Below are 15,524 nucleotides of genomic sequence, written 5' to 3'. Positions count from 1 at the left end.
TTGAAAACAATTGCTGATACAGTTTTTAGAGTTAAATAGTTTATATTCTTTCCTAATAGGACTTCAGACCCCTTCCAGCTGCAATTGCTGACAGTTTTTGGGGAAGAATGGGTTTATAGAAGTGCCAACTAGATGTTACAATAAGATACACAACTCTAGGATCCAAGAACATTAGCAAGCAGGCAAGAGTAGACTGTTTGCACGTTATGTTCTAACATTAACACTCAGCTGCCAGCAGTGGTCACATGGGAACAGGTTTCTTTGTAGAAAAATGCTTTGAAGCTTAGAAGAGTCTTTGAAGGAGAGCAGATGCCCAAATAGAGCTCCAATTCGTCAAGCATAGCAAAATAAAAAAAAAGTATAAACAAAGATTTTTTACACCAAAGCAACATAGTTATACTTTTTTTTTTTTTTGCTTTTGAGAGTCATCATTAAAATATGTAAATGATTCAGTCACAGGGGAAATCACCTAAATCTACCATATCCTGGGTTCTTCTGTTACTACTCAGCTGGTTTCATGTTTCAAGACTTTTAGGTTAAAAGTCTAATGACAGTGTTTTTTGGGTAACAACTTCTGGGGTAAGTCTTATTTTAAATTTCATGATACAAAGATTGTATCCACTAGAAGATTAGCTCCAAGAGGTAAGGGGTTTTTAATTTTATGTAACTGCTGTAGTCCCAGAACCTAATATACATAGCACATTTTAGGTACTTATTAAATACTTTTGGATAAATGAATGAATAATAACAATGTGCTGATGTGTTTAGCTCTCATAGGAAAGTATCTGCAGAATATGTCAAAATGAAGGGCCCAATAAGGCAAAGCTTTAGACACAGAAATATGTCCTTGGTGACCTTCATGAAAGTCGGCACCATCACGGTTTTATGTAAATAACATATATTTGACTCAAACTATTTTACTGTCCTCGATATAATATGTTTATACCCTGCTCAATAAGATAGAGTGTAAAACATTAATGATCTGAATAAATTACTTCAAGAAAGATAAAAATCTCTCTCCTGATCCAGCCCATCACTTTATCACATAGCATCACTGGGACCAGGACTATCTGACCTCACAGCTCATATGCCCACATACTCTATCCCGTCATGCCCAGGGCTGTTGGGAACAATGCATGAAACTGTTGATTGCTCTCTTCCTTTGTAGTCCCACCACTGCTACAGTTTTCAGAGGAATTCTGCAGCATTTGAAAAGAACTCAAGATGTATTTGAGTTTATCCAGGTTTGAGTATGGAGACTTTTATTTCTCACAGCTAGTCATCAGATCTAATTTGCTACAGGAGCCTACCTTGATACTTTCTTAGCCAGGTCAAGTCATACTCCTCTCTATTACCATAATATCTTGAGCTTCTTTCAGAACATCTCATTTATTTAGAATTCTGCAGAGAGATAGAACCTACACACTATACATATTGATAGATGAGGGGGAGCAGGTTTCTTAGGGTGATTGGCTAACGAGGAGTCTCCAATAGGCCACTTGCAGGCTGGAGACCCTGGAACACCACCACATGGCTCATTCCAAGTCTGAAGGCCTCAGAACCAGGGAAATTGAAGGCATAATTGTCATTTTGTACTTAAAAGCCTGAGAACCAGTGCAGTTCACTAGGTTACATCCTGGAGTCCAAAGACCAGAAAGCCTGGAGTATTGATGGCCAAGGCCTTAGGGGAAAAAAAAGTCTACTCCAGTTCCCAGAGAAGAGACTAACTTGCCTACATGTTCATTCTCTCAGTTGGGTCCCAGACAGTTGGTGGTACCTGGCCACAGTGAGGGCAGATCTTCCCTACATAACTCACTCGGAATCACATTTCAATTTCCTCTGGAAACACCCTCATACGTATATCCAAAATAAGGCTTTGCCAGGTTTCTAGACATCTCTTAATCCAGTCAAGTTGACACCTAAAATTAAATGTCATGAATCCAGATTGTACTGAAATCATCAGTGAGTTGATGTTTCCCCACTAAACTCCAAGTTTCTTGAGAAACCGTATCTTATTTCTCCTTAGCATTTGCCACAGTGGATGGCACAGTACCTGGAACACAGTGGTGCCCAATAAGTGCTTGGCAAACTCCCTGATTCCTCCACATGCTTCCCTGTATGGCGAAAATGGAAGTTTGTGGCTGGAAATGTTCCTGTAATACAATGAAAGGCTCTATTGTAAAATAAGAGTTTCATGATTTTCTTCACACACATTGTTTCTGCATTAACAGAATGTTGTTCAAAATCTCAGGATGCACCCACTTGATCAGAATCTTGGTTTCAGGTTACTAAAACACAGAGAACCAGCTGAAAGGAAGACTTTATTATAAAGATGCTCACATGTCTCATGGAGTGATGCCAGCCATGAGGCTAAAGTTTTGAATTCAAGTCTCTGAGATTCAGTCTTTTGGGAAATTATACTCTCCTATATTTCTCATTATCTGCCCAAAGCCTTTTTCTCACCACTGAACAGATTCCTTAATTTTTCTTATCCACTTGAAGCAAGGCTATAAAATGCACATTTTTATACCCCAAGAACCCAAAGAACACTGACTTCAGTTCAAGTTCCCAGCAACTCTGAAAATGACTTCAATTGGCCCAACATCATTAAGTGCCCACCCTAAACCAATCAAAAAACATTGAAAGTGGAGTTCAAAATACAACCAGGGTACCGGCCAGGCAGTCCCATGGGCGTCTACCATACTTTCAAGCCTTCAAAATTTTACAAAAAGTTTTCAAAAGCAGTAATGTTCAAATTTATTTCTATTAATAATTCATGGTATAATGGAAAATTCTCAAACAAAATATGTCCATTTTGTTTTAAAAATAAATTTATTTTATTACGTGATAATATTGACAGTTTACATAATCAAGGTCTTTTAGTACATGCAAAAACAATTATATAATACATTTTGTAAAGATACAAAAATCCTTGAAATTCTTCATTGGTTTGAGAATTTCAAGAAAAACATTAACTTTCCTGGATGAAAACAAAATTCCCAAGCCTGAACTGGCTTGAGAGATTCCATTTGTCAACCAACATCAGTCAGGTAAAGAGGAATTTATGGCATTGTTTTCTATTTTTAAATGCTCTAATGGGTATTTGTGTGTCAAACTCTTTTAGTATCAAAGAAGACTGATGAATGAACCCTAAAGAGACTTTTGAAAATCAAGCATATACAACATCAATCAGCTGGATATAATGTTGCTTCAGGGTTGACCATTAAGCCAGGAGAAAAAAAATAGACGTTGAAAATTATCAGTTATTTGACTGAGCTCTTCCTAGAAGTTGAGCTACTTCTATATTCTATGTAAGCACACTGCCAGCCTCATTCAAAACACCATGCATGCTAGAAAAGGGTACACAAGTTCAGCTTTGTCTGAATTCTCTGCTTCGCTTGGGCCATGGAGTTTCCATGGCAGAGCTGAATCACAAAGATTCTGGAAAAGAAGCAGCTTGACTGACAGAAACAAAGTACAGCAATTTGGGAAGATCTTCCATTAGTTTTTGGAAGCAGTTCATGTAATCGGTGTAGAAAGTTGCATATCCTATGGGATATCGGCTAAACAGATTTCACTCTTTCAGGTTTAAAGCTGTCTTTATCAAATATGCCATGAATTTGAAGGCACACTTGGAAAGCTGGTCCCCAGTAACACATGCTATGGTCATGGTTTCACTGCACCAACATTCACCTGAGAGTAATGCGCATGCTGTTGTTTAGAAGAACAAAGTGAGGATGTGGTTCCAGCCAGCCTCTGCCTGGGCCCTCTGGTGCAATCACTGACATATTTAGACTCTTCCAGTGCTGTTACTTGCACTCTACTGAGGGTAAACACTGGCCTGGGGCTTAAAGGACCAGAGGCATTTACTTCTCCATCTCTATTCATTACCACGGCTATGGGGCAAATCTGTTTGCTTTAAAAATAAGAATTTATTCATGTCACTGAGAATTTATAAAAAAACAAAGAAACATTAAAAGTTCTCTACAGAAAGCATGATGGAAACATCAACAAAGGCCAGATTCTGCAGGTCTGTTTTTCTGCGGGGAAGTGGCCTAGTCATCTCAGAATCATAGCAAAGCACAGTTCAGTACAAAATCATGGGCTGTATGATTGGGTTAAGTTGTGCCAACCCAGATTAACAGAAATGATGGTTATGAGCTCCAACTTTGAATTTGGGTAAATCTTGGTTCCAATACCAGTTCCATCAATTCTTAACTGTCTAAATCTGGATTTGATATTTAACTCCTTTGGGGTTGTTGTCATATCTGGGAAATGAAGACCACTGTATGTATCTCAGAGGTTATAGACAGGATGAAATGAAATAGTGTGTGTGAAATAATAGATTATAAACTCTGAGCATACACTAAGTGTTTGATAAGTGTTTACTCCATTCTTAATTCATATTTTAAGATGTATGTTCTTGGCTGGCGCCTTGGTTTGCTTGGCTAATCCTCCACCTGTGGAACCAGCACCCCGGGTTCTAGTCCCAGTTGGGGCGCCAGATTCTGTCCCAGTGTGTTCCTCTTCCAGTCCAGCTCTCTGTTGTGGCCCAGGAAGGCAGTGGAGGATGGCCCAAGTGCTTGGGCCCTGCACCCGCACGGGAGACCAGGAGGAAGCACCTGGCCCTGGCTTCCGATCGGCGCAGCACGCTGGCCATAGCGGGCATTTGGGGGGTGAACCAACGGAAAAGGAAGACCTTTCTCTCTCTCTCTCTCTCTCTCTCTCTCTCTCTCTCTCTTTCTAACTCTGCCTGTCAAAAAAAAATTTAAAAAAAGATGTATATTCTTCCCCCCTCCTCAATTTGCCTGAAAGTGGAAGTGCATTGAAATTTTCCCTATTACTATTGCTACCTAACCAGGTACTTTTTTCTCAATTACTATACAATAATAATATTATTTTTATTATCAAAAAACAGTAACAAATAACACAAACTAAAGTTACAAATAAAAAGTAAATATATTATTTAAAATCCCTTTCTACTAGCTGTTTTCCTGAGACACGTTCTGTCCATTTTCAATTAAGCAAGGCATTTGCAGCTTCGCCATCAGCCTGGAGGAAACTTCATAGGCTGCAAGAATGGAGAAAACACAAGTGACATTCAAGGAAATGTGCTATGTACAAAGGATAACAAAAAAATACCTAGAACCAGCACTTTTATTTTCAATTCATTGTCGTCCTGGTAATAAGTTAGGAGGACATTAAAAGCTCTCAACAAGCATTTACCATCCCCCAGGAGATTTCTGGGGTTTTCTTGGAGAGGAGGTTCTTTTATAGCTGTGAGAGCTATGGTAAAGTCACTGCTCTCTCCTACCATGTGGGGAAGCATGTGGTCCCACTTGCTACTGGCCTCTCCTTTAACCCAGCAGGACCCAGGCAAGAATGAAGACAATGCTTTGAACAGTGAGCAAGACAGAAAAATCATGTTTCCTTCAGAGTGTGCCTCTGGTTCAACCAAGCGTGAAACTTACCTTCCCTCTGACTGCCATTCAGGTGAACTAATCCATCACCCTAATTTTTAGCCAGTTGAGTTGTCTTTGAGGTTTTTAGAACCCAAAGTATCCTGCTTAGCTGTGCTAATTATGCACCGTGGCTGCCTTTGCCACCTTTCCCTGTCCTGCCCTGTCTCCAGGGGCCAATTGCTGCTGAGCCCATGCCCAGAGCTCCATGGCTCTCAGACTCTGGTGGGCTCCAGCTAGTAGGAGGCACTTGCTGAAACTCTGAAGGTAGGAGGAAAGCTTGGCTACTTCTTGCCTATCTCCTCTCCATCTTGTTTAGATTCCCACAGTGGCCATTCCCTCCACAATCACAATTCCTGCCTGGGGCTGTCTGCCAGCATGCCTCTGAGTGCTAAGTAACACTAGCTCCAGCCTTTCCTGGTAAAGGAATGGCAGCTCCTTACCATTGCCTGACTCAAGGAACCTCAGCAGTCCTGCGGGTTCCCTTAGCCCTCAATGTCACAGTCCCTTCATCAAAATCTATTGGATAATCCAAGAGGATTTTTGATCCCTACTGGGATTCTAACTGGTATATCATTTGACACATGACTCTACTGGGATTCTAACTGGTATAACATTTGACACATGACTCTACTGGGATTCTAACTGGTATAACATTTGAAGAGCTTATGACAGTGCTTGGCATATGGTAAATGCTCAATAATTGTATCTATTATTAAGACCTTTTTTTTCATGTTTTTAAATTTTATTTTGTTTATATAAAGGGAACAAACCTCAAATGTGCAGTTTTAAGAAGATAATGATACTTCTCATCTTACCCTCCCTCCTTCCCTTGCTACTACCCTCCCTTCTCTTTCCTTTCTTATTTTTCTTTCAATTTTTGCAATGACATACTTTCAATTTACTTTATAATTGCAAGCTTAATCTTCTGCTAAATAAAGAATTCAACAAGTCGCAAGTAGAAAAACCACTGATCCTCAGTAGTATAGACAAGAACTATAAACTATATAGTCAAGTCACAAAATGTCAATTTCATTCACATGCATTGCAGGTTTTTGTATTCTATTGGCTACCACAAACCAGAGAAAATGTGATATTTGTCTTTTGGCGAGCAGCTTATTTCACTAAGCACCACAGTCTGCACCTGCATCCATGTGATTTCCTTTCAATGTGACATTCTAAATTAAAATATTTCTTCTGTATGCCCCAAAATGAGGCATAGCAGAATTTAAATAGCCACCACCACCACCATGCAAATTAAGTGTCTGTTTCTGTGGGAATATGAGAAGAAAAGTAACAGAAAGTTTTTTAGTGGCCACAGATTGCATGAAAAACTATCAATTTATTTTAAGTGTTTTAAACATAATCAAATTCCAAACAATGACCTGTTAAAATAAGCCCCATCTTGCCACTTAAAGATCATTTAAATAGTTTCTCACCTATCAAGTTCAACGCACTTACCACTAAGTAATATTAGTTTCTTCAATATCTTCATTTATAGGAGTTATATCTTTACCCAGAGTTTCCATTTCTTCTTCCTTCTTCCTTCTTTTACGATGTTTCCGGAGAGGACTTAGAAAATAACATGTTAGAAATTAGTGTGGGCCTGTTAGTTCATGGGAATATAAACTTATTTGTCAGAGAGTCTACGATCTCATTTCTATAATGCTTAAAATATATAGGTTCTTTTCTTCTTGAGCATTTTAGGTTCTCTGTTAACCCACCTCTTTCTCTGGGCTCAAATGAAAGCTACAATAGACAATCGTGTATGAAGCATATATATGATGATCTGTACATAGTTATCTATTGGAAAAGTCATAGAACCTAATATTTTATGGAGCTTGATTAGCACAAGAACATGTTCAGGCCAAGAGATTACAAAATGTACTGATGAACATTATATACTATCTCATGTGTAAACAAGAAATAGTACAAATTGAAAACATGAAGAAGAAACCAAAAGAGTGTTGGTAGCTTCTGCATATATCAATTAAGCTTCTAGATACATTGATTAAGAAACGTGTTAAATATTCTAGACTGCAGTCTAGTTTTCTTTAAGAGTAGTTCAACATTAGTATAACCAAAGAGGCCACTTCACAGTCTTGCCCAAATGATTTTCTGCCCAAACCTGGTACTAGAAACATCCCTGAGGCCAGCACTGTGGCATAGCAGGTAAAGCCGCTGCCTGCAGTGCCAGCATCCCATATGGACACCAGTTCTAGTCCTGGCTGCTCCACTTCCGATCCAGCTCTCTGCCATGGCCTGGGAAAGCAGTGGAAGACGGCCCAAGTCCTTGGGCCCCTGCACCCCCTTGGGAGACCTGGAGGAAGCTCCTGGCTGCTGGCTTCAGATCAGCACAACTCCAGTCATTGTGGCCAGTTGGGGAGTGAACCAGTGGATGGAAGAACTCTGTCTCCTTCTGCCTCTCTTTCTCTCTCTGTGTAACTCTAACTTCAAATAAATGAATTGATCTTAAAAAAAAAAAAAAAAGGCAGTCAACATAAGTCCACCCTGTCTCAGGAAAAAGAGTTTCATTGGATAGTACTAATTAATAATGAAATATTCGGGGCCGGCGCCATGGCGCAGTGGGTTGACGCCCTGGCCTGAAGTGCCGGCATCCCATATGGGCGCTGGTTCGAGACCTGGCTGCTCCACTTCCGGTCCGGCTCTCTGCTGTGGCCTGGGAAAACAGTGGAAAATGACCCGGGGCCTTGGGCCCCTGCACCCGTGTGGGAGACCCAGAGGAAGCTCCTGGCTCCTGGCTTCGGATCGGCGCAGCTCCGGCAGTTGCGGCCAATTGGGGAGTGAACACCGGATGGAAGACCTCTCTCTCTCTCTCTCTCTGCCTCTCCTCTCTCTGTGTAACACTGAATTTCAAATAAATAAATAGATCTTTAAAAAAAAATGAAATTTTCTCAAAAACCATCCCTTCCCACCATGAAGTAGGTAAAATAAAAAAATCTCTTAATTTTATATCTAAAAGGAAGATTACAGATTATCTGGTTTAATAGTCTCATTTTACAAAACATAAAAGTAAGGCTCAAAGCTGTTAAGCAATATGCTCAAGTTCTCAAAGGTGTATAATGACAAAGTCGAAGGTTCCCTCTATGCTAGTGTTTCTTTTTTTTTCCCCCCCAAGAACATTGTAGCAAAAAGAATCATGAGAGACAGCTTCCATCAGTGTGGACCATAGTACAGATGTGGATGGAGTAGTCTTGTCATCATATGCGTCTTCCATGAGCCTTCTGAAAGCCTCACACAGATGCGAGAGTTTAGGAAGCTGGTTTAACTTCACAAGCGAAAAGTATAATACTATGATAAAGGACCTTTTGAATACACTGGTAGTCTTGCTGATAAAAAATGGTAGATTTCCAAAATAAGCTATCTTAGTGAAGAATTGTTTGAAGTCACTCTACCTCAGAGAAAAACAAGGTGTTTCTTCATTCATAAATGCAGTAAATAAAAAAATAACAGTATAATCATTATTTGTGTATAAAATTCATTATTTTAAAGTTACCGAGAAAAAATGCTTTTGTTGGTTTCTAGCTGTCAATGTTATTGTGTATGGTATAATATGAAAAAATAAAAGTCTTATTTAGCATACTAACAAACACTAAACATAGCTGAGTTTAGGACTAAATGATTTATCAGTTATAAGTTGTACATATTTTGCTTTATAGCATCATAATTGTTTAGTAAAATAATAAAAATCATGTGTTGTTTGTGTGTTTTATTATACATAAATACTTTTTTTCATTTTTTTTAACTTTTATTTAGTAGATATAAATTTCCAAAGTACAGTTTATGGCTCCCCCCCCCCCATAATTTCCCTCCCTCCTGCAACCCTCCCGTCTCCCGCTCCCTTTCCCATTCCATTCACATCAAGATTCATTTTCAATTCTCTTTATATACAGAAGATCAATTTAGTATATATTAAGTAAAGATTTCATCAGTTTGCCCCTACACAGAACACAAAGTGCAAAATACTGTTTGAGCACTAGTTACAGCATTAATTCACATTGAACTACACATTAAGGACAGAGATCCTACATGAGGAGTAAGTGCACAGTGACTCCTGTTGTTGACTTAAAAAATTGACACTCTTGGCCGGCGCCGTGGCTCACTAGGCTAATCCTCCGCCTAGCGGCGCTGGCACACCGGGTTCTGGTCCCGGTCGGGGCGCCGGATTCTGTCCCGGTTGCCCCTCTTCCAGGCCAGCTCTCTGCTGTGGCCAGGGAGTGCAGTGGAGGATGGCCCAAGTGCTTGGGCCCTGCACCCCATGGGAGACCAGGAAAAGCACCTGGCTCCTGGTTCCTGCCATCGGATCAGCGCGGTGCGCCGGCCGCAGGGCGCCGGCCGTGCTGGCCATTGGAGGGTGAACCAATGGCAAAGGAAGACCTTTCTCTCTGTTTCTCTCTCTCACTGTCCACTCTGCCTGTCAAAAAAAAAAAAAAATGACACTCTTGTTTATGGCGTCAGCAATCTCCCCAGGCTCTAGTCATGAGTTGCCAAGTCCATGGAAGCCCCCTGAGCAGCTCTCGGACGTTCGTTTTTTTTTTTTTGTTTTTTTTTTTGACAGGCAGAGTGGACAGTGAGAGAGAGAGACAGAGAGAAAGGTCTTCCTTTGCCGTTGGTTCACCCTCCAATGGCCGCCACGGCTGGCGTGCTGTGGCCGGCGCACCCCACAGATCCGTTGGCAGGAGCCAGGTGCTTCTCCTGGTCTCCCATGGGGTACAGGGCCCAAGCACCTGGGCCATCCTCCACTGCACTCCCTGGCCACAGCAGAGAGCTGGCCTGAAGAGGGGCAACTGGGACAGAATCCGGCACCCCAACCGGGACTAGAACCCGGTGTGCCGGGACTAGAACCAGGTGTGTCGGCGCCGCAAGGTGGAGGATTAGCCTAGTGAGCCACGGCACTAGCCGGCCCGTTCTTTCTACTGGGATCTCACTCGCAGAGATCTTTCATTTAGGTTTTGTTTTTTGTTTGTTTGTTTGTTTGGCAGAGTGTCTTGGCTTTCCATGCCTAAAATACTCTCATGGGCTCTTCAGCCAGATCTGAATGGCTTAAGGGCTGATTCTGAGGCCAGAGCACTCTTTAGGACATCTGCCATTCTATGAGTCTGCTGTGTATCCCACTTCCCATGTTGGATCATTCTCTCCCTTTTTTATTCTATCAGTATTAGCAGACACTAGTCTTGTTTATGTGATCCCTTTGACTCTTAGTATACATAAATACTTTAACACCAGTGATGGTGCACTACAAGAAGTAGGTATATTTAAACCAAAGCAAAAAAGAAAAGAAAAGGTAGGAAGGAAGGAGGGGGGAAGGAAAGCGAAGGAAGAAAAGAAGAAAGTAAAAATAGTGGATAAGAAGTCAGGCTTATTTAAAATTAAATTTAAAAATACTTACTGACAGCATGTGCAGACACCAATGACCAAAACGATGAAAATGACCATGACTGCTATCAAACAGATCACCAAGATCTGTCTTCTATCCCCTCTGAGGTAAAACAAGTCAACCCTCTCACATCTTGCCCCTGTGTAGCCTTCATCACAGCTGTAAACATGAAGCAACAGGAAGGAAACACATGAAACAACAGGAGGGAAACACAATAAAGAATGAAAGACTTTTAAGAATCTGCTTCTTTTTGAGAAAATTACTATTTTTTATTACTTAATAAAGAACACCATTTCTTTAAGGAAAAAAAAATTCACCCCTGTGTTCACAAATGATTTCACTTTCTTTGCTGTGCTGAAAACCTGTCATCACTTGGACATTATTAACATGTCGACTATAAATAAGCAAGCATAATGACAATTTGCTAACATTTATTTTGAAATTTTAGACTCTGAGTTTGAAGTGGAGAGGCTGATAAAACTCCCTCCATAACATTCCCAGTAAGAATTTCCATTTCATCATAGGGCAGCAGGAAGTTTTAGTGTACTCAAGCTCTATTACATAAATTACTTTTAAATTACATGATTTTATTTGATCAAACATGTTAATGTATATGAAGGTTCATAACCCAATGTCCAACACATAGAAAGTTTCATAAATGTCATTTCTACAGATTCTTCCCTCTTTCCTCCACATGCACCTCTGCCCTCTCCTCTCCTCCCCTCCCCTCCCCTCCCCTCTCTTTCCCTCCCTTCTGCTCTCCTCTCTTCTCTGATTCTACCCATTGGTTGCAGTTCTATTTACTGGAAGTGAGGAGGGTCACATATGAGGTAATGCTCTTCTATTCTCCAGCTCACAAATATGCTCCCTAAAACATGACAGGTGCTATCCAATCCAGGCCCTTTATCTGATTCTTTAAGTCTACATTTTCAAATCTGTTCACCATTCCCTCTACTATCCTACTAATGGCCTTTTATCCATGACTCTCTTAAAGTGGAGAAGCCAGAAATTAAGCTAGTTTCTAGGTGGAGCTATCACTTTCCTCCTTCTCTCAGGTGCCTGTCAGTATAATCTTGGACTGCAACTCAACTCAGCAGATACCCCAGGCCTGAGGTGAGAGGTTTGGACCCATTTGACCAAGCTGGGGCTTTGGAGAGGCAACTGTCAGCAAGCCAAAGGCTCCGTGATTTGGGAACTACCCTTAGAATTCTCAGAATTGTGTCAGAAGCTTAAAAGCTATGTAAAGAGTTTGTCTGATATTTTAACCAAAATTATATTATGTAGCCACAGTGCTGTTGCATTAGTAAGTATTTCCCAGGGTAGATGGTTGGCACAGGATTTAAAATTTCATTTGGGAAGCCAACATTCCATATTGCAGTGCCTAGGTTCGAGTCCCTAGTCCACTTCCAATTCTAGCACGCTGAGATGCAGCAGGCACTTTCGCAAATACTTGGTTCTCTGACACTCCTGCGGGTGACAAGATTGGCTCCTGGCTTTGGCCTGGGCCAGCCCTGGGTTTTGTAGGCATTTAGGAAGCAGCAGAGGGAAGATCTCTGTTGGTCTCTATTCCTTTTCCTACCCACTCTCTCTACTCTCTCTCCCTTTCCAATAAAATGAATAAGCATTTAAAGTGCCTAGCAGAAGTCAAAATGGAAATTTTTTAACAAAAGAAGTATTCCCCCTTCTTCTCTTCAAATGCATTTAAAACATGAAGAGATATTAGTCATACGCATAATAAGTTAAATATCAGAAAGATTAAATTCTGCTCTTCGAAAAGATTTCTGTGCAAACTTTTTTTTTAAGGAAAGATTTATTACCAGGCTGCTCTATATCTTATACTTGACAAGAGCCTGGGCAGTTAATTCCCACAAACCCTGTATTTCTCAAGTTAGGCGATCCCTTAACACCAATAAGGTAGCTGACACAATGCTTTAAGAAACAAACAAAAACAAGCTCAGTAACACCATCAATTGAAAAGTGAGGTGCAACACAAACAAAATAGAAAAAAACACCTAATGCCAGCTATTCCAAAAAGACCACAGTAGGAATGAGAAAATTGCTTCCTACAAGATAGCTGGTTATCCTCATTCCAAGGTCAAAATAAAAGAAAGCAAGTTTAGAAATATCTTGAAATACAAAAATCTGTTGGACATAGTATTGAAATTGTTGCAGGGCATAGGGGAATCACCTCTTCTTGCACATGCATGAGGAGACATTTTCTAAAAAGGTTTTTCAAGGTCATAATTAAACCTTACAAATATAGTCTCATCCAATTGGCTTAAATATTCCTCTAACAAATTGACTAGGGGGATGGTATTTTTAAACAACAGTTTTGCCCATAAAATGCTCAGCAATTACTGGCTGTTCTTTCAGAATGTTTTCCTAATTATAAGCTCTGGGTTCAGTGGCTTGACCATGGTTTAATTGAATTTCTCAGCAAGCAGTACTTCTTGTAAGCTGTAACTCAATGAAGCCATGCTGGAAGGTCAAACCTTAACCAAGCCGGTTACCGTGGCTCTCATGTAATTTCACTCTTCAGCAAACCATTGCGTATCAGCTGATGGCTATGCTCAACAAGTGTGACTCCTGTTTGGGAGAGGAAGAGGCAATGGGACCAAGATCATAGTGTTTATTTAATGGTGACTAATTGGATATATGGGTTTTTATATAAGATGATAATCGATTTAAATAAGATAAAATTGAAAATTAAAAAATAATTTTTAAAGATGACCCTGACTCTCGAGGGACTGCAAAGTCAGACTTTTGGGATTATTGTACTGAAATTATTCCTGAGAGACTTATAAATATTACCTCAAGCAGTATGTCAACCTTCAAGGTAGATGGTAAACTAACCCCATTTTACAGATGAAGAAACTGAGGTACAGAGAAATTAAGTGAATGGGGCTAAGATTCAAACATAGCCTTTCTGACTCCCAAATTCCATACCCTAAATTGCATGTAAATAATTTGTGTTAAATAAAAATTGTGTGTGTGGAAACAAATTATCCCAACTCCAAGTGAAACACTGAGAAGACCAACAGGGATTTGAATTATCAGAAACACATTTTGGTTTTTCATATAAAAACAGGAGTCTACAAACTCTGATGAGCCCAAGCAAGGGAGATATTTCTGGCTTCACAAGATGACTTTGTCACCAATGCTGAGACAGATTTGCCTGAATCCATGCTATACCAAGTCACCCAGGAGGTTAGGCCTAGGTTGAATATCTACCGTGCCCTCAGTGGTACAATTAGGGAGCTCCTACTCTGTGCTGGGTACCACAATAAGCAGTTCTGCCTTTATTGTTTGACTGAATCTTCAACACGTGAGTAGAAGGTATTAAAACTGAGGCTCAGGATAGGTAATGGACTCACTGTTAATACTGCTTATCATTGGTGGAAACAAAACCTTATTTTAGGTCTGACTCCAAAATCTATGCAATAACCTTAGAGCTCTTCTGTCTCCCATTGATGCTAAAGGATTCCCCCACTAAGATGGTGTTCCTGGCTCAGATAAAGGACTCAGTTTTGAATTCAGCAAAAAGTGTTAGATGGACTTTGATAGAAGCACTTATTCATTCATCAGTTACTTCTTGCGCCCCTAGTGAATTCTAGGCACTGAGGTTACAACTGATACACAAAAATGAATAAGCCACAGCCCTTCCCCTAGAAGCTCACAGTCAAGGAAACCAACAGCTATTTTCCACTGGAATACAGTTCTCATTAAGCGTGACTACACTGCAGAAGAAGGACATCCAGCTTAGACTTGGGCATGTGAAGGGGTCTAGAGAACCTGACATTTGAATTGTACCTTAAGCTGTCAGGAAAAGTTTGCTTTCCAGGCAATGAGAAGAGTTTGTATACAAGCCATGGGAGGGCCGGGCATTGTGATGTAGCAGCTTAAGCCACCACCTCCAGTGCCACCATCCCCTGTGGGTGCTGTTTGGAGTCCCAGCTGCTCCACCTCTTATCCAGCTCCTGCTAACAAGCCTGGGAAGGCAGCAGCAAATTACTAAATGCTTGGGCCCCTGCACCTATGTGGGAGACCCAGATGAGCCTCCTGTTTCCTGGCTTCAGACCAGCCGAGCTCCAGTCATTGTGACCCTTTGGGGAGTGAACCAGCCTTTCTCTCTTTCTCTTTCTCTTTCTCTCTCTCTCTAACTCTGCCTTTCAAATAAATAAAATAAATCTCAAATAAATAAATAAATAAATCATAGAAAAGAATGTAGGATTTAGGAAACACTTGAGAATATGGTGAACAACTTTGCTGGAAAGTTAAGCCAAGATCAGAGGAGATCTGGAGGCCAAGGAAATGAGTTCTAAGCTCAAACTCAAGGGGATAAGCAGTGGATTGATCTCAGGGAGTAGATTATACAATGTGACATTCATTTAGAAGGCAGCAGTATTAGAGAACAAGAAATCTGAAGACAAAGGAAGGAGGTAGAAAATGTACTGGGTTAAATTTAAGGGCATTGATATTTGAACAAAAAAAATGCTCCCAGGCCAATAAAAAATCAAATGAAATTTTAAAAAATCATATTTACACTCCATAACAGCTACACACACATCCCTTTTCTTGTTTTCTTATATTTGCAATTCTTATCTCTGATTTTTATCAATGCATTTTTATTTTTAAAATTAAACTTAGCTGTAATTTTTGAAGAAACC

The 15,524-nt window shown here is 40.3% G+C and overlaps 1 protein-coding gene across 2 annotated transcripts in view; it reads right to left on the bottom strand.

The window, feature by feature from the left end:
* Positions 1-2,813: 2,813 nt before the first annotated feature.
* BTC (betacellulin) overlaps positions 2,814-15,524 on the bottom strand; it is a 61,131-nt gene continuing 48,420 nt past the window's right edge. For both annotated transcript variants that reach the window (XM_008267743.4, XM_051819702.2), the window contains exons 4-6: positions 10,870-11,016; positions 6,921-7,031; positions 2,814-5,071 (exon numbers count right to left, since the gene is read on the bottom strand). In XM_008267743.4, coding sequence (XP_008265965.1) covers positions 6,923-7,031; positions 10,870-11,016 — 256 coding nt within the window. In that variant the 3' untranslated portion in view covers positions 2,814-5,071; positions 6,921-6,922. The remainder of the gene's footprint in view (positions 5,072-6,920; positions 7,032-10,869; positions 11,017-15,524) is intronic.

The sequence above is a fragment of the Oryctolagus cuniculus genome, chromosome 8, assembly GCF_964237555.1.
Source record: "Oryctolagus cuniculus chromosome 8, mOryCun1.1, whole genome shotgun sequence".
NCBI lineage: Eukaryota > Metazoa > Chordata > Mammalia > Lagomorpha > Leporidae > Oryctolagus > Oryctolagus cuniculus.
The sequence above is the reverse complement of the archived record's forward strand: the minus strand, read 5'-3'. Positions and strand labels throughout refer to the sequence as shown.